This window comes from Bison bison, unplaced genomic scaffold, assembly GCF_000754665.1.
Source record: "Bison bison bison isolate TAMUID 2011002044 unplaced genomic scaffold, Bison_UMD1.0 scf7180017864033, whole genome shotgun sequence".
NCBI classification, from domain to species: Eukaryota; Metazoa; Chordata; class Mammalia; order Artiodactyla; family Bovidae; genus Bison; species Bison bison.
In genome coordinates, this window is record NW_011494605.1 from 3,944,877 (window position 1) to 3,964,376 (window position 19,500).

The following is a 19,500-nucleotide window of genomic DNA, read 5'->3' on the forward strand; positions in this document are numbered from 1 at the left end:
TAAGTCCTTTTGAAGGAGGTCGCTATTACCACCAACCCCTACTACAGTTTGGCCTCAGGCCAAACTACAGGGAGGAACACAGCTCCACTCATCAGCAGAAAATTGGATTAAAGACTTACTGAACATGGCCTCACCAACCAGAGCAAGATCCAGTTTTCGCCACAGCCAGTTCCTCTTATCAGGAAGCTTGCAAAAGCCTCTTATCTTCATCCATCAGAGGGCAGAAAGAATGAAAACCACAATCACAGAAAACTAACCAAACTGATCACATGGACCACAGCCTCAATGAAACTATGAACAATGCTGTGTAGGGGCCACCCAAGATGGATGGGCCATGGTGGAATGTTCTGACAAAACATGGTCCACTGGAGAAGGGAATGCCAAACCACTTCAGTATTCTTGCCTTGAGAACCCCAGGAACAGTATGAAAAGGCAAAAAGGTATGACGTTTAAAGATTAACTCCCCAGGTTGGCAGGTGCTCAATATGCTACTGGAGAAGAGCAGAGAAATAGCTCCAGAAAGTATGAAGAGGCTAAGCCAAAGTGAAAACAACACCCAGTTATGGATGTGTCTGGTCATGAAAGTAAAGTCTGATGTTGTAAAGAATAATTTTGCATAGGAACCTGGAGTGTTAGGTCCATGAATCAAGGCAAATTGGAATGTTCAAACAGGACATGGCAAGGGTAAACATCAACATTTTAGGAATCAGTAAACTAAAATGGACCAGAAAGGATGAATTTGATTCAGATGACCATTATATCTACTCCTGTGGGCAAGAATCCCTTAGAAGTAATTAAGTAGCCCTTATGGTCAACAAGAGTCCAAAATGCAGTACTCAGCTGCAATCTCAAAACAGAATGATCTCTATTTGTTTTCAAGGCAAACCATTCAGCATCATAGAAATCCAAGTCTATGCCCCAACCACTAAATGCCAAAGAAGCTAAAGTTGACTGGTTCTATGATGACCTATAGACCTTCTGGAACTAACACCAAAAAAAGATGTCCTTTTATCACAGGGGACTGGAATGCAAAAGTAGGCAGTCAAGAGATACCTGGAGTAACAGGCAAGTTTGGTCTTGAAATACAAATGAGGCAGGGCTAAGGCTAACAGTTTTGCCAAGAGAACGCACTGGTCATAACAAACTCTCTCTTCCAACAACACGAGAATCGACTATACACATGGACATCACCAGATGGTCAATACCGAATCAGATTGATTATATTATTTGCAGTCAAAGACTGAGAAACTACATACAATCAGCAAAAACAAGACCAGGAGCTGACTGTGGCTCAGATAATGTACTCCTTATTGCCAAACTCAGACTTAAATGGAAGAGGGTAAGGAAAACCACTAGACCAATCAGGTATGACCTAAATCAAATCCCTTACAATTATGCAGTGGAAGTGACAAATAGATTCAAGGGATTAGATCTAATAGAGTGCCTGAAGAACTATGGATGGAGTTTTGTAACATTATACAGGAGGTGGTGATCAAAACCATCCTCAAGAAAAGAAATGCAAAAGGACAAATGGTTATCTGAGGAGGCCTTACAAATAGCTTAGCAAAGAAGAAAAGCAAAAGGCAAAGGAGAAAAGAAAAGATATACCCATCTGAATGTAGAGTTCCAAAGAACAGCAAGAAGAGATTAAAAAAACAAATATGTTCCTAAGTGATTAATGCAAAGAAACAGAGGAAAACAACAGAATGGGAAAGACTAGAGATCTCTTCAAGAAAATTAGGGATCCCAAAGGAATATTTCATGAAAAGATGGGCACAATAATGGACAGAAACAGTATAGACCTAACAGAAAAAGAAGTGATTAAGAACAAGGGGCAAGAATACACAGAACAACTATACAGAAAAGATCACACCACAATGGTGTGATCACTCACCTAGAGCCAGACATCCTGAAGGGCGAAATCAAGTGGGCCTTAGGAAGCATCACTATGAACAAAGCTAAAAGAGGTGATGGATTTACAGTTGAGCTGTTTCAAATCCTAAAAGATGATGCTGTGAAAGTGCTGCACTCAATATGCCAGCACACTGGGAAAACTCAGGAGTGGCCAAAGGACTGGAAAAGGTCAGCTTTCATTTCAATCCCAAAGAAAGGCAGTGTCAAAGAATGTTTAAACTACCGCACAACTGCACTCATTTCACATGCTAGCAAAGTAATGCTCAAAATTCTCCAAGCTAGGTTTCAACAGCATGTGAACTGAGAACTTTCAGATGTTCAAACTAGATTTAGAAAAGGCAGAGGAACCAGAGATCAAATTGCCAACATCCAGTGGATCATATAAAAAGCAAGAGAATTCCAGAAAAACACCTACTTCTGTTTCATTGACTACGCTAAAGCCTTTGACTATGGGGATCACAACCAAGTGTGGAAAATTCTTCAACAGACGGGAATACCAGACCACCTTACCTGCCTACTGAGAAAACTGTACGCAAGTCAAGGAGCAACAGTTAGAACCAGACATGGTACAATGGACTGGTTCAAAATTGTGAAAGGAATACGTCAAGGCTATATAGTGTTACCCTGCTTATTTAACGCTATGCATAGTACATCACGCAAAATGCTGGGCTGGATGAAGCACAAGCTGGAATCAAGATTGCCAGAACAAATATCAATAACCTCAGATATGCAGATGACACTATTCTATGGCATAAAGTGAAGAACTAAAAAGCCTCTTGAGGAAAGTGAAAGAGGAGAGTGAAAATGCTGGCTTAAAACTAAGCATTCAAAAAACTAAGATCATAGCATCCCATTCAATCACTTCATAGCAAATAGATGGGGAAAATCACTGCAGATGGTGACTGCAGCCATGAAATTAAAAGACACTTGCTCCTTGAAGAAAAGCTATGACAAATCTAGACAATGTACTATACTAAAAAGCAGAGACACCACTTTGCTGACAACGGTCCTTATAGTCAAAGCTATGGTTTTTCAAGCAGTACGTACATATGGTTTTTTCAAGCAGTTACGTACAGGTGTGAGAGCTAAACAATAAGGAAGGCTGAGTATCAAAAAACCGATGCTTTCGAACTGTGATTGGAGTCTTGGAGAAGACTCCTGAGAGTCCCTTTGACTGCAAGGAGATCCAACCAGTCAATTCTAAAGGAAATCAATCCTAAATATTCACTGGAAGGACTGATGCTGAAGCTGAAGCTCCAATACTTTGGCCACCCGATGTGAAGAACTGACTTGCTGGAAAAGACCCTGATGCTGGGCAAGATTGAAAGCAGGAGGAGAAGGAGACGACAGAGGATGAGATGGTTAGATGGCATCACTGACTCGATGGACATGAGTTTCAGCAAGCTCTGGGAGATGGTGAAAGACAAGGAAGCCTGGCGTGCTGCAGTCCATGGTGTCATGAAGAGCTGGACAAGACTGAGCAACTGAACAACTACTATCCTACATAAAATGTCCAGCTTTTGACAAAAATTGCAAAGCATACCAAAAGGCCATGTAAAGCATATTTGCAAGTGACAAGCAATCATAAGAAACCTACTTAGATAGGATACTAAAATTGACTGGGAATTTAAATGCCTATGATCAAAATATTAAAGGCTTTAATGGGAAAAATGGACAACATATAAGATCACATGAAAAAATATTTGGGGGGGTTAAAAAGGGAGAGAGTTAGAAGAGGCTATGTTAGAAATTTAAAAAATAATAATACAGTAACAGATGAAGAATATCTTCAACAAGTTTATCAGTAAAATTGACACAAAGAAAGAATCAATGAACTTGGAGACAGGTCTAGAGAAACTACTCAAACTGAAACATATAAAAAAAAAAAAAAAAGATAGGGAAAAACAGAACAGAGCATTAAAGATGTGTAGAACACCAAACCGCACTATTTAATATATGCAACACAGAAGGAGAAGAGAGGAAAGAAAAGAGCAGGAAAACATAATAACCAAGAATTTTCAAAACCAACTAAAGAGAGCTGGTGGTTGCACAACACTGTGAATACACCATATACCACTCAACTATATATTTTATGTTACATGAATTACAGAAATCTTCAAAGTCACAGATCTAAGAACATCAAGCTGGATTACAAACGCTACACACACACACACATACACATACACACACACACACACACACACACACACACCCTTGGGTAGATCATAGTCAAACTGATGAAAAACAAAAAGAAAATCTTGACAGCCGCAGGAGAGGAAAAAGACATTACATACAAAGGAACAACTATAAAAATAGCAATGGACTTCTCTCCAGAGACCAAGCAAACTAGAAGATAACAGCATGGCATCTTTAAAAAGGTACAGGGTAAGGAAAAAAATAAAAACTTTCAGTCCAGAATTCCATACCCACTGAAAGAATCTTTCAAAGCTGGAGACAAAACAAAGACTTTCTCAGACTAAAAAAAACTTATGAGAATGTATTGCCAGCAAACCCACAATACAATAAAGGAAGTAGTTCAGGCAGAAGTATGATCCCAGATAAAAACTTAAACCTACCGAAAGAAATAAAACAAATACAATTAAAATTTTATTATTTTTCTTTATATTTTATTGCTCTAAAAGATAATTATCTGAAGAAAAACAGTAGCAACATATTATGTGTTATAGCATATGCAAAACTAAAATATATGAGAAAGTGAAAGTCGCTTGTCACGTCCGACTCTTGTGATCCCTATGGACTATACAGTCCATGGAATTCTCCAGGCCAAACTACTGGAGTGGGTAGCCTTTCCCTCCTCCAGGGGATCTTCCCAATCCAGGGATCAAACCCAGGTCTTCTGCATTGCAGGCACACTTAACCAGCTGAGACACAAGGGAAGCCCAAAACTATACGAGAACAACAGTAGAAAAAAATAGGTGAGAAGAATTGGAAATACAGTGGTATAGGATCATCACACTACATATGAAGCAATATCTTATTATTTAAATATAGATTTTGGTGGCTTAAAGATTGTATTTTAAAACTTAGAACAACTACTAAAAAACAATTTCAGAAGAGAGATTACAATAAATCAACAGAAGAGAAAAAATTAGTGGGCAAAAGTTCAGTGAAAAACAAGATATTTGTATTGTCTCAATGTATCTCCTCACAAGATATTGACTAATTACAAAGGTGAAGAAACCTAGGAGACATCATCTTAACCAAGTGCCAAAATTAACACCATCAACAGTAAGACACATTAACATCATGTACCTCCTGTTGCACTGAGAAAGGCACAAAATTACATCTGTGGTATTCTTGCCAAGAATGTATAAACTCAGTCTATCATGAGAAACATCATACAGCTGTAAACTTAGCAATATATTGCATGATATCTGAAATGTCATGGTCTCCAAAAGTGTCATGGTCATAAAAAAAAAATCACAAAAAAAAATTAAATTAAAAAAAATGCATAAATAAATAAAAAAAAGAAAAAAAAGATCACAGACTAGAAAGGGCTAGAAAGACAAGAAATCTAAATGCATTGTGGAATTTAGATCTAATACTGAACCAAAAAAAGTACATTAAGAGAGTATCTAGTGATATTCAAATAAAGTCTGTTGTTCAGTTAACAGTATTATATCAACAGTATAATATTACCAAAATATAGTACTATACCAATTGTATTGTGTTTATGTAAGATGTTAACATTAGAAGTCTGATAAAGGGTATAAAGAACACTGCACTATTCTGCAACTCTTCCGTAAGTCCCTAGCATTTTCAGATGTTCTCATGCCCTACTCACGTTGTTATACATGCTCCAGAGTTATGGAAACTCATTCATAATGAAATTGTTTAGTTTCTAAGTCATGTCCCACTCTTTTGCAACTCCATGGACTGTGACCGCCAGGCTCCTCTGACCATGTGATTTCACAGGCAAGAATACTGGAATGGGTTGCCATTTCCTTTTCCAGGGGATCTTCCCAATTCAGGGATAGAACCTGTGACTAACAAACACACAGCATAGTCAGTCTTAGAATACCTTAATATCTGAGGAACTATGAAACTATGTTTATCACTGTTTACTATGGAGAGCGTTTAAGCTTGGCTATGATTTTTTTAAAAACATACAAGTCGTCTGTGTTTGAGAGAAATTTACCCACAAGAGAAAGAAGCATTAAATGAGGACCCCAAAAAATATAATTTAAAAATTACTAAAATATCAAGTTAAAACCTAAACCAAACAACAAAAGCCAAAATAGATTATTAAAAGAGAATGAAATTGTTGCGAGTAGATCTTAAGCATTCTCACCTTGAAAAAAAAAGGTTTAATAAGAAAAATAAGTATGAGGGAATGAAGAAAATGAGAACCACAGGATACATAGGAAAGAACTATAAATGTTTTTATGTGAACATTTTAAGCACGATTTTACTTAAAGACAGAAATACAACTAAACTTTTTAAGAAACTATACAGCCATTAAGTACCAATTTATTTAAAAATTGTCAGTATAAATACAAAGTTCTAAAGATAGGAATTTAAAATACCATATTACTTTTTCTTTCCAAGCACACACTGATTTATGTCAGCTAATCCTTGAAACCAGCAGAAAGAACAGCAAGTCATCACATTTACAGGTGTAACCACTAAACCACTTATTTTGCTGCAATGATATTTTGTTTAAACCACTTCCAGTAATAGAAATAAATTAAATATAATATCAAGGCAATACGTTGAAAATATACCCATTTTTCAAATGAAGTTAACTTGTAAGTTAGCAAGCTTTGTAAAATATCAAGATCAAACTACATCTAACTAAACTGAACAACTTTAAAAACAAAACCATGTACATTTTTATTTTCTTTTAAATGTTTAAGTCATAGCCTTTGGCTTAATTTTATAGCAGTAAGGGGACTCCTTACTACATGCTCTATTTGAAGAGTATCAGTTCAGTTCAGTTCAGTTGCTCAGTCGTGTCCGACTCTTTGCAACCCCATGAATCACAGCATGCCAGGCCTCCCTGTCCATCACCAACTCCCGGAGTTCACTCAGACTCACGTCCATCGAGTCGGTGATGCCATCCAGCCATCTCATCCTCTGTCGTCCCCTTCTCCTCCTGCCCCCAATCCCTCCCAGCATCAGAGTCTTTTCCAGTGAGTCAACTCGTTGCATGAGGTGGCCAAAGTACTGGAGTTTCAGCGTTAGCATCAGTCCTTCCAAAGAAATCCCAGAGCTGATCTCCTTCAGAATGGACTGGTTGGATCTCCTTGCAGTCCAAGGGACTCTCAGGAGTCTTCTCCAACACCACAGTTCAAAAGCATCAATTCTTCGGCACTCAGCTCTCTTCTACACCTGTGCTCTAAATCATAGGTTAGATAAGTAATACTAGAAATCAATAAATATTAAGCCACATTTCCAAATTGCACTTAACAATGGGCATATCATTTCCTGCTGGGTGATTAACATATTGCATTCTCACCAAGTCTTAAACCCTCTGAACTTTTATCTATCATGGGTTTTATAAAACAGGAGATATCTGGCTTATGTAATAGAGTAGTTCTAGAACTAGATTACATTCAAAGGAAAAGTAACATATGAAGCAAAAGCCAATAAGAAATAAGCAGAAAGCTAAATTGCAGTCTGGGGTAAAACATGGACCTCAAACAGTTTTGATTTAATAACGTGAACCATTAACTGTAAGTTTTGTAAACTGAGAATTTCATGTTTGTAAAAACTCAAGTTTTCCTTTGAAAGACAGAAAACAATTCTTTCATACCTACTTAATTATACATTAATTAGAAGTGATCTTTTATCACACTTAGTTTTCTCCTGAGAGGAAGAACTGTGAAAAACTTCAAATAGGTTTCATTAGAGCTTCCTTTACAGTAGAATTGTACAACCAGAAATAAATAGGAGAGAAAAAATTATTTTTGAGATGCCAAGAAAAAAACTTGCAAAGAAAAGGATTTATTTGTGAATAACATTTCTCAAAAAGCCACAATAGGTAGAAATCATCTAAATTTTATTCGTGAGATAATGAAATCAGTCCAATCTATACCTTATGTAACTGGGCCTCCCTCTTTCCTCAAATCTTATGTTTGCCAGATAAGGAAGACTGACAGCAATAAGAATCACAAGTCTGAATAGCAAAGACTTTTCCAATATCCAAATAATGGAAATGGAAAATAGACTTAAAAATAAGTATATTAACAATCAGATCAGATCGTCGCTCAGTTGTGTCCGACTCTTTGCGACCCCATGAATCGCAGCATGCCAGGCCTCCCTGTCCATCACCAATAATATCAGTCAAATATTTTAGTAAGCAACTACCATGTGCTAAAACAAAATTAATAAGAAACATAATTCCTTTCCTCCAGAATATTAGAACCTATTTGAAATCAGAGCATAAACATATTTAAATTACCATTATGTAACTATAGCAAAAGCTCTTTCATTTGACAACATGAAATAAGCTGTGAGTGACAGAAAGAAAAGTATAGTTCAGAAAAGATTAACACACTACAGAAAATCTAGTAACCTTAAAACTACAATATTAAAGCTATTAAAATTTTAAAGGGGAAACTCGAGTTCAAAACCACAATCCCTTATTAGCTGAGTGAGCATGAACAATTTACATAAAGCACTGGGCCTCAGTTTCTCATCTATAAAATAAAGATAATATCTACCTACCCACCTTAAAGATAGTATCTACCTGCTGGGAAGATTAAATGAAATAATGTACGTAAATCACTTGACATGATAGCTAGCACAAAGCCGACCCTCAATAAAAGAAGAGAAGGTAGAGGTGGGTGGATGATGGTCAAATCACAAAGTGAGAAACTGAAAACTTCTGTAGAATTTTAAAGGGCTTATAGTCCCATAAAACAAGGGAAACAAAGAAGGCTACAGCAAAGGAGGAGAAACTGATATGACGAGGTACTCCTTCACAGTAAAATCTCTTCTGTCACAGCAAAGATCTGTGCAAATATAAGCCAGTGTCTAGTGGCCATTGATGAAGCCCAGCACTCAATGCTTGGCTGCTTCTGACGATGACAGAGACTCATTATGTCACTGGTTAGACTAGTTCATTCATAAAACTGCAGGTGTTCATAACACTGTATAAAGTAGCAAAGCAATGCACATTCGAGGAACTCTAAGCCACATCTTGAGTAACGCAGAAGAAGAAATTGTTCTATCGCATTTCAGGATAATTATTAAAACACATTTCTTCAAAAGTGAAAATTGGTGGAATGGAAATGTCTCAAAGCACCTCAATGAATCTCAAAATGAGACAGATTATGTGCATAATTTTCCTTGGGTTTGACTCTTTAGATTTACTGTCTTTACTATAAACTTCTATTAATACAAAATTATTTTTGAAGACTAGAAATTCAGTAATGATCCAAAATTGGACACGCTGATTTGTTTCACTTTTGCCGTAAGTTGGGACATGTAGTTAAAGATAAATACAAGCACTCTGAATAGAGCCTTTCTTCAACAAAGCAGCTATGTCAGCACAGGCAGCAAATTAGAGCAGAAACTGAGTGCAAAGTTCAAAAATTATTTCCAAAGAGCATGGAGTACTTAAAATGAAGTATGGCTAGGTTAATGTTTACTTGTACTTTATTTCACTTAGCATTAGTTTATTAAGTATACATCAAATAGCTTCCCCTGGATCTCCTAGAGCTCAGTGGAAATATTAATTTACTGAAGGAGTTTCATATGTACAGACCTTCCATGAAACAACTAGCACAGCATCTTGTCCATTATTTATGTCAAAAAGCTGTTAAAAGGATTAATCAAAATAAAACACACAAGTGTTTCAAACTTATAAAGTTCCACTAAAATATTTACTTGTACTATAATTCATAATTGACTGTTTTTATAGAATATTATTAGAAATTAAGACATAAATACTCTTCATAAGTATTTAATGTTTCAGAGATCTTGAGTATAAACTAGTCCAAATTCCTTAATTTTATATGACATTCAGAGAGAAGTAACTTGGCCTAGGCCACACTGAATAAAATTGTAACAAGAAGTTTGAAAGTCAGGGCCCTTGATTCAAGATGAATGCAATGGGTTTACCATGATAGTTAGCTGCCTCATATTTTGATTACTCAAAATAAGCACAAGCTGCACTGACTACTACTCTCCATTGGCCCAAAATCTTCTATACTGAAAACAGAATATGAGCAGTGGGTCAATAGTGGAGCCCAGATTTATAATTTATAATATATAGTGATCATGCAGCACGCTTCCATGTAAGAAGGCAATCCTTTGGTAAAAGATTCTAATTCATTGCTAATAATTCTTCTTTAGGTATTCAGCTTTCTGGATGTACATTGAAAATACTTTTCTGCAAAGAAGGAATCACTGCAATGACATTAATCTCAACTAAAAATGCAAGACAATGTGAAAAATCTAAGTCTGAGGTAGACAGAAATACGGGGAGTAATACTACAGGATTCACATCAAGTAGATCAGTATCTCAAGATGCTTACCAATATTATTAAAGTTGATGTTATTTTGTTTTAAGAATTTAGCATATATAAGCCAACTTGCAGTTGCCCCCCCAAATAAGCAGTCAATTGTAGGCCACTTAAAACATTGGGTTTGGAAGCACTGTTCTGTGGATAGCTATATAATGAAAATAATGTACAGGATCAGAGAAAGTGACTAATAATTAAAGTTGCTAGGACTGGGCTTTCATATAAAGTTCCTTTTTATTTGTATGTCTAAATCTATAAAATGGCAACAATATTTGCAATCATTACTTTTTCAGGAAGTTATACCCATTTCTGAGTATAATATGCATGTATAAAAGACCACCTGTTTTATCAATTTCTCAGTACACTTCAGACACCATATAGTGTTAACATGTTTTTAAGCTTCCATTGTATCGAGCATAAATCTGGGTAAACTGTAAGCATTCAGCACCAACAGAATGAGTTTTCTGTTACTGGACTTTTTAAATTTCATTACAATTCCAGACCATGATGCCTAACTTACATTCCTTTCCACATCTCTAGTAAAATATGCACAAAAACACTGGAGATGTCTTACCGATACATTTAGCAAATCTGAAATTCAAACATGTCCTTAGTTAAAAACTTAAACTATGCAAACTCTTCCACAAGGCCCATAAAATACAAAGCAGTGATAATCATAATTTAAAAACACAAAATATAATGCACAGACAAAATATATAAAACACCACATAAAAAGTTTCATCATCCTAAAGAAAGTTTGAACTAGTAATGGATTATTCAAAATACTTGCTTTGTTTTTTAAAAACCACAATGTAAAGTAAGTTCTACATAAAAACAAAGTAAATGAGAACTTACGAGTAAGATAGTTACACAGCATAGCAATCGTTTACTGTGAATACAAGTGGATTATGTGCAAAGAACAGCCAGCTAAGACAAATATTTCAAAAAAAAAAGCCAGTTTAAAACTGTGAAAGATAGCCCAACAAAGGATGTTTGGGCACAACAAAGAATGAGATTGCATTTCTGCAGAAAGATAGCATCAGTGTTTTTAGCCCAAATGCTATTTTAATATTTTTCCAAATTTTAACTCACAGATGGAGAATACCTGTACCATTCAATTATTTAACTACCTGGGAAAATTCTCCTCTTGCAATATTCTAGATTATTGGGTTGAGAAAAAATCCAGATTCAGTAAGAATTTAACCTTCAAAACTAATGAAACAGACCAATATGAAGCAGACAAGGAAAGAACTTATAGCCATTCCCCCAAAATGGAAATTCTTACTTCAAAGACCTGGAGTCCATTAGTCCCAATATACAACCTCCCTTTACTCCAGTACCATGCATGCGTGGCTTGGTGAGATTTTTAACCTTAACCAGTAATTTGCATCAGCCTCTCTAAGAGATACTCTAAAAATATACATACTAAATAAAGCAATGTTCTTGCTATTGCAAAAGAAGTTTCAAGACAAGAAACCTGGTGATATTATTTCAAATAAGCTACTGTCCTTTCCCCCTTCCACCACATAGAAACCAGGAATATGTCACCTCTATCATGCTTTGTTAACAGAATCACAGTGGTGAAAGCATGGTTTTGAAGTCAGGCCATAAGAATATTTATAAACTTTGACAAGTGCTAAAACATGAAAAAATAAGATAATGAAACAGGCAATCCTAAAAATGTACGTAAGTCAGTAGAAATTTAAATTAGCACAACCAGTCTGGAAGGTAGTATAACTATAATTATCCAAAAGCCTAAAAATATGTACATAATTTGACCCAGAAATTCAAATTATTAATTGAATTTATTCACTGTCTTCCAGGAAAACAGTAGGTTAAATACACAAGGATGAATGTAAAAGAATATCCTATAACATATATAATTCCAAAATATCACAGAAATTCTATCTAACAGCATAAGACTGATTGGTCAAATTACTCTGCTATAACCATACCATAAAGCATCAGCCAAACATTAAACATTAGAGAGAATGATGAATGGTCACATTTACTCAAACAGAAAGACATTCATGATAGCCCATTCAGTGAAAAACTCAGACTACAAAACAGTAGAAGTAGAAAACTCTAATTTGCATTAAAAAAAAAATTTAAATCATAAAATTAAAATAAAACATTCTAGAATAACATACACAAAAAAGTTAAACAATAACTATCTCTAAATGATGGAATTAAATGTGATTATTAATTTATCCTTTATAAATTAATAGTGGTAAATCTACACAAAACACATAGATAATTAAGTTGATTATATAAATCTGTGTATGGACTTGAACATACCTACGTATCTAATCTCACCTCTATTATTACTTTCAGTTTTGACTTTTGAAAATTAACATTTCTTCAAAATTCTAATTTAGACTTCTTTAGGATTTCAAAGGCATTGAGAGATATGTGTCATCCCAACACGACCAACACTGTTCCTATACTACTGTACAATTTATTTTTAGTTTGCTTTGCAATTATAAATAAAATACAATTTTGTCAATGTGCAGTGCTACGCTGGGCCTTGCCTTCTGAGTTACTGCCCAACCCCTCTCCAAAAAAAAAAAAAAAAATAAACCATTTCTATAATAAACTGCCTGAAGTTCATAAGGAAAGCCACAGCACAATGCCACTTCTTTAATAGCTTTAGAAAAGAGTAATCATCAGTGAGGCCCCCTACCTCCACCCCAAGTGGAGAAACATCAAGTAGACTTATTCAGACATTCAACAAGTCTGACTTCCCTCTCCTTCCAAACATCTCTACCACAATACTACAGGGGAAAATGAAGCTTAATATACAGTAAGAGAAGTTTAAAGATAATTGAAATTACCTAAGATTTCATAATAATTTAGCAGTTTAATACTGAACTAAATATGAACTTCATATTAAATATATGACATTCAGATTGTCCTCATTCAGATTACAATTATAGATGGACCATGTATGATATGCTAAACCACCTGTAAGTAATGCTAAAGACATTCCAGAATTGATAAAATTTCATTGTCAAGATAGAGTTAGTTGCTCAGTTGTATTCAACTCTTTCCAACTCTATGGACTACAGCGCACCAGGCTCCTCTGTCCAAGGAATTCTCCAGGCAAGAATATTGGAGTGGGTTGCCACTTCCTACTCCAGGGGATCTTTCTGACCCAGGAATCGAACCCCCGTTTCCTGCATTGCAGGCAGATTCTTTGCCATCCTAGCCACCAGAGAAGCCCAGATAAAGAAAAAAGCACTTGAAGTAAGTCAGACAGTGAAAGACAAATACTGCATGATTTCACTGATATGTGTAATCTACAAAGAAAACCAAATAATAAAAACAGAATAAAGTGACAGTTGCTAGGTGTGGGTGGAGAATGGGTAAAGGTGGTCAAAAGGTTATAAACTTCCAGTTTTAACACGAATAAGTTCTGGGGGTCCACTGTACAGCATGGTAACTATAGTTAACAATACTGTATTATATAGTTGAAAGTTGCTAAAAGAGCAATGTGTTAACTAACCTTACTATAGTAACCAGTTTGCAATATATATGTACATCAAATCATCACACTGTACACTTTATACCTACACAATGTTGTTTCTCAAGTATATCTCAATAAAGCTGTAAAAAAGAAAAAGCACTTACCACTAAGTCCCAATTATTTTGTTCAAGCAGTGTAATAGCTTCATCAATGTTTTCAATGCCAGTACATGCCTGAAAACAAAGTAAGAATTTTAGATAGAATTTTGAGAATGAAGGTTAATTAGCATTGAAAGAAACAAACAGCATAATGTGCAATTTAAGTTTGAACAGGTATGTGAACAAAGCCAAGACATTAAATGCCTAACACTTCTAAGCATTTTACACAGATGGTCTGAAAATTGTTCATTACAATATAACTTAACATTACACTGAAGTAAAAGACAATAAAGTAATAAAGTATGTTTAAATGCTGATTGGAGCCCAGGATGATCACTACATCTCTATAGCCCCAGGACAACTTCTATTAAACAGCTTCTGATGAACAATCATGTGTTAAAAAAATGAACTTTGATCCATACTTCGCACTTTATTCAAAAATTAACTCAAAATAATAACAGACAAAATATTAGCAGCCACTGCCACTGCAGAACCACAATGCTGAAAGGAAAGCAGCAGCAGCAGCAGCCCTCACTGCCAGAGCAGGAGGAGCCTGGAGAGGGCTGAAAGTCCCATCAGACTACCTCACCTTCGAGGCCCTCCTGTCATGACAATGACAATGAAAACCCTGGTGACTCCAAGTCAGCTCTTCACGATGATTCCACCATTGCTCAGTCTCCCATCTCCTCCCTGGGGCAGGGAAAAGGGTTAAGCCTCAGATCTGGCTCATGTGGTCACAGCTGGTAGGGGGCCAATGATGAACTGCCTTTTCCTGGACCAGGCCACAGGGATCCCTCCAGGCAAGCTTTTACAAAAAGCGGAGAAATCCTCCAAGTCTCACGAGCTGGTCTCTTACTTAGAATACCTGCCTATCCAAGGATGGACCCCAGGTTATGAAAGACATGACTCAACTGCCCTGTCTGCTGACGCTTTGCCAAAAAGGTCCACTGTTCATATGGGGACTGAACTCTTTGTCTTCTACCACCCAGGCATCAATGGACTTCCTCTGTGAGACTGTGCCTTCCCACAGCCCTCTGTAACCTACCAGCCATATACTTCCCTGTGGTCCTGTGATAGCTAGTGTGGGGCTGTTCCAACAACCAATCAGTGACACCCACTCCCAATGGCCACCTCCCCCATTTGGGGTCCAAAGTTGTGTTTCATCACTGGTGTGCAGTGTACATACTTCTGATCGAGCCTCCAGAGACTCGTTTTCAGGACCCCATCTTTGCTCTGTTCAACTGCCTCCTGGATCCTCCTCCCCCTAGCCAATGACTACTGAACAGGAAACTTCTTTGGTGCTGTTTCTTATTCATCTGTCCACCCAGCCTCCAGGGTTGCCCTTAATTCCTGAGAGGCGTAGAGCAGTTCTCTTCTTCTAGCTGCTTGTTTTTTAAGTTCTTTATATGTCACAACCCCTACACCCAATAGTATCAGCTGCTCTGTGAAACCGACCAGGTGGTCCAATCCCGGGTCAAGTTTGAATGACTGGTAGTCATACTCCCTGAAAGGCTATACCTCCTGTTTTTAAGTTTCACTGCTTCTGCACGAATAGCATGATCCCCACTACTAAGGTCTCTGGTCAGTATACTTTGTGAAACTGTGCGTCCCCTCATAGCCTTTCTTGGTGTTCACATAATCTTTGTCACTTTCAACAGTATAGTACTCTTTTCTCCCCAATTGAGTGAGGCCACTGTACTGTCTAGACTTTCCCCACCTCCCAACACGGAAAAATTATGAAACTTTACCCAAGACTGCCTTTCTGGTCCTCCCCATTTTTCCAGTGCCAATTTCTTTGGGTCTGACATAGGCCCAAGAGATGTCCTCTAAGTATCAGATGGGCCTACCCTGTGTCCTCTTTGACTTCCCTGGTGGCTCAGACAGTAAAGCGCCTGCCTACAATGCGGGAGACGCTTTACCATCTGAGCCATCAGGGAAGTCGAAGAGGACACAGGGTAGGCCCATTTGATACCCAGGTTAGAATCCCTGGGTCGGGAAGATCTCCTGGAGAAGGAAATGGCAACCTACTCCAGTATTCTTGCCTGGAAAATCCCATGGACGGAAAAACCTGGTAGGCTACAGTCTACGAGGTTGCGAAGAGTCGGACACGACTAAGTGACTTCACTTTCAATTACTCTTTCTTTTATGTCCTCTTCAGCCCATTTTACTTAAGATTACATATCTGTGAGGTGACCCGCCCTTTTGCTTGAATTCTGTGAATCTCCCCCTGGCCCATCTTTGGGTAGAACCTAGACAGTACTGTTGGCACCCCACTCCAGCATTCTTGCCTGGAAAATCCCCATGGGCGGAGGAGCCTGGAAGGCTGCCTGGAAGGCTGCGACCTATGGGGTCGCTGAGGGTCGGATACGACTGGGCAACTTCACTTTCACGCATTGGAGAAGGAAATGGCAACCCACTCCAATGTTCTTGCCTGGAGAATCCCAGGGACAGGGGAGCCTGGTGGGCTGCCATCTGTGGGGTCACACAGAGTCGGACACAACGGAAGTGACTTAGCCGCAGACAGTACTGTTGCCCACTCCCAACCTTCTTTCCCTACATCCATGGCATTCACTGATGTCCATGCAAATGGCAGTGAACAGATTTAGTTTTGAACTGGCCCTAAGGAAAGAGGTCGGAGTTGTATGGGCAAAAGGGAAGAATAAGAGCCACTGGAGAACTGAGAATGAATTATTTTAACTTTTTTTATATTAGTAACAAATACAGTGGAAAATAAACAAATACATACATATCTAAATAAATAAATAAATAACAGACATAAAGTAAAACCCCAAACTACAAAGCCTCTAAATTTGTGCTGTTGGATACTACACACATATGGCTGGTGAGCCCTTGAAATGTAGTTCAACTGAGTTAAGATGTGTTAAATACATACCAGTGAAGGACTTAATACAAAGATTAAAATGGGAAGTATCTCATTAATAATTTTTCTAAATGAACAAATGTTGAAATAATCATTTAAAGTATATTGGCTTAAAGGCTTCCCTGGTGGCTCTGTGGTAAAGAGTCCACCTGCCAATACAGAAGACAGGGTTAGATCCCTGGTTGGAGAATATTCCACATGCTGCAGAGTAGCTAAGCCCACACAACACAACTATTGACTCTGTGCTCTAGAGCCTAGGAACTGCAACTACTGAAGCCCATGCGCCCTAGAGCCTGTGCCCCACAACAGAAGCCACTGCAATGAGATGCTCACGCACCTCAATGAGAGAGTAGCTTCTGCTCCCCATAACTAGAGAAAAGCCCACACAACAAAAAAGACCCAGCACAGCCTAAATAAATAAACGAAATTATAAAAAATTATAAAAAATAATTGGCTTGAATAAAACACATTTAAATTTATTTTACCTGTTTCTTTTATTTTTTCTGTTTCTTAATGTGGACACTAAAGAAATTTATTACATATATGATTCATTCTATTTCTAATGCTATTCTAGAAGAAAACATAGAAGGAAATCTTTGTGACATTTAGATACAAATGCAAAAGTACAATCAAAAAAACTGATAAAATGGACTTTATTAAGAACTACCACTCACGAAGACCAAAACAGACATGTCTCCAAAGAAGAAACAGAGACGGCCAAGAGGAACATGAGAAGATGTCAAATATCACTAATTATCAGAGAAATGCAAATCAAAGTGACGATGAGATATCACGTCACACCAGCCAGAAAGGCTATCATCAAAAAATTCACAAACAATAAAGGCTGGAGAGGGTGTGGAGAGAAGGGAACCCTCTTATACTGTTGGTGGGAATGTAAACTGGTACAGCCACTATGGAGAACAGTATGGAGGTTGCTTAAAAACTAAAAACAGAGCTATCATATGACCCCGCAATCCATTCCTGGGCATATATCCAGAGAAAAACATGATCCGAAAAGATACATACACCCCAATGTTCATTGCAGCACTGATTACAATAGCCAAGACGTAGAAGGAACCTAAATGTCCACTAATAGGGGAATGGCTAAAAAAGATGTGGTACATATATATAATTCTTACTCAGCCATTAAAAAGAATGAAACAATGTCATTTGCAGCAACATGGATGGACCTAGAGATTGTCATACTGAATGAAATAAGTCAGACAGAGAAGGACAAATATCATCTGACATCCTTTACATGTGGAACCTAAAAAGAAATGATACAAATAAACTTACAAAACAGAAAGAGACTCACAGACTTAATGAGAACAAACTTATAGTTGTCAGGGGGAAGGATGAGGGAAGGAATAGTTACAGAGTGTGGGATCAATAGATACACACTGCTATATTTAAAATGAATAACCAACAAAAACCTACTGTATAATACAGGGAACTTTGCTCAAAGTTATGTGGCAACCTGGATGGGAGGGGAATTTGGAAGAGAATGCTGACTACAAACATCAAGAGGGAATTCTGGAGGGTAAAGGAACAGCTTAAATCCTAAGTAACATAAAAAAGCAAAACAAGTAAGACATTTAAAAATGGAATCTTCATTTTAAGCTACATGAAGAGATAGGAATAATCCAAAGGATCCAAATACTAATAAAAGCTACTAAAAACAAGACTGGGAGTGGACTTTGGCTCAGATCATGAACTTTTTATTGTCAAATTCATACTTAAATTGAAGTAGGGAAAATCACTAGATCATTCAGGTATGACCTAAATCAAATCCCTTATGATCATACAGTGGAAGTGAGAAATAGATTTAAGGGACTAGATCTGATAGACAGAGTGCCTGATGAACCATGGGGAGGTTCATGACATTGTACAGAAGACAGAAATCAAGACCATCCCCAGGGAAAAGAAATGCAAAAAAGCAAAATGGCTGTCTGAGGAGGCCTTACAAATAGCTATGAAAAGAAGAGAAGTGAGAGGCAAAGGAGAAAAGGAAAGATATACCCATTTGACTGCAGAGTTCCAAAGAATAGCAAGGAGAGATAAGAAAGCCTTCCTCAGCGATCAATGCAACGAAATAGAGGAAAACAACAAAATGGGAAAGACTACAGATCTCTTCAAGAAAATTAGAGATACCAAGAGAACATTTCATGAAAAGATGGGCTCGATAAAGGACAGAAATGGTATGGACCTAACAGAAGTAGAAGATATTAAGAAGAGGTGGCAAGAATACACAGAAGAACTGTACAAAAAAGACCCAGATAATCACAATGGTGTGATCACTCACCTAGAGCCCGACATCCTGGAATGTGAAGTTAGGTGGGTCTTAGGAAGCACCACTACGAACAAAGCTAGTGGACGTGATGGAATTCCAGTTGAGCTAATTCAATTCCTAAAAGATGATGCTGTGAAAGCGCTGCACTCAATATGCCAGCAAATTTGGAAAACTCAGCAGTGGCCACAGGACTGGAAAAGGTCAGTTTTCATTCCAATCCCAAAGAAAGGCAATGCCAAAGAATGCTCAAACTACAGCACAATTGCACTCATCTCACATGCTAGTAAAGTAATGCTCGA

At 37.3% G+C, this 19,500-nt stretch overlaps 1 protein-coding gene across 2 annotated transcripts in view; it reads right to left on the minus strand.

Annotated features, from left to right (window-relative positions):
* The window catches only part of FAF1 (Fas (TNFRSF6) associated factor 1), a 489,357-nt gene that overhangs the window by 430,151 nt on the left and 39,706 nt on the right, over positions 1 to 19,500 (minus strand). For both annotated transcript variants that reach the window (XM_010834447.1, XM_010834446.1), the window contains exon 2: positions 14,037 to 14,105. In XM_010834447.1, coding sequence (XP_010832749.1) covers positions 14,037 to 14,105 — 69 coding nt within the window. The remainder of the gene's footprint in view (positions 1 to 14,036; positions 14,106 to 19,500) is intronic.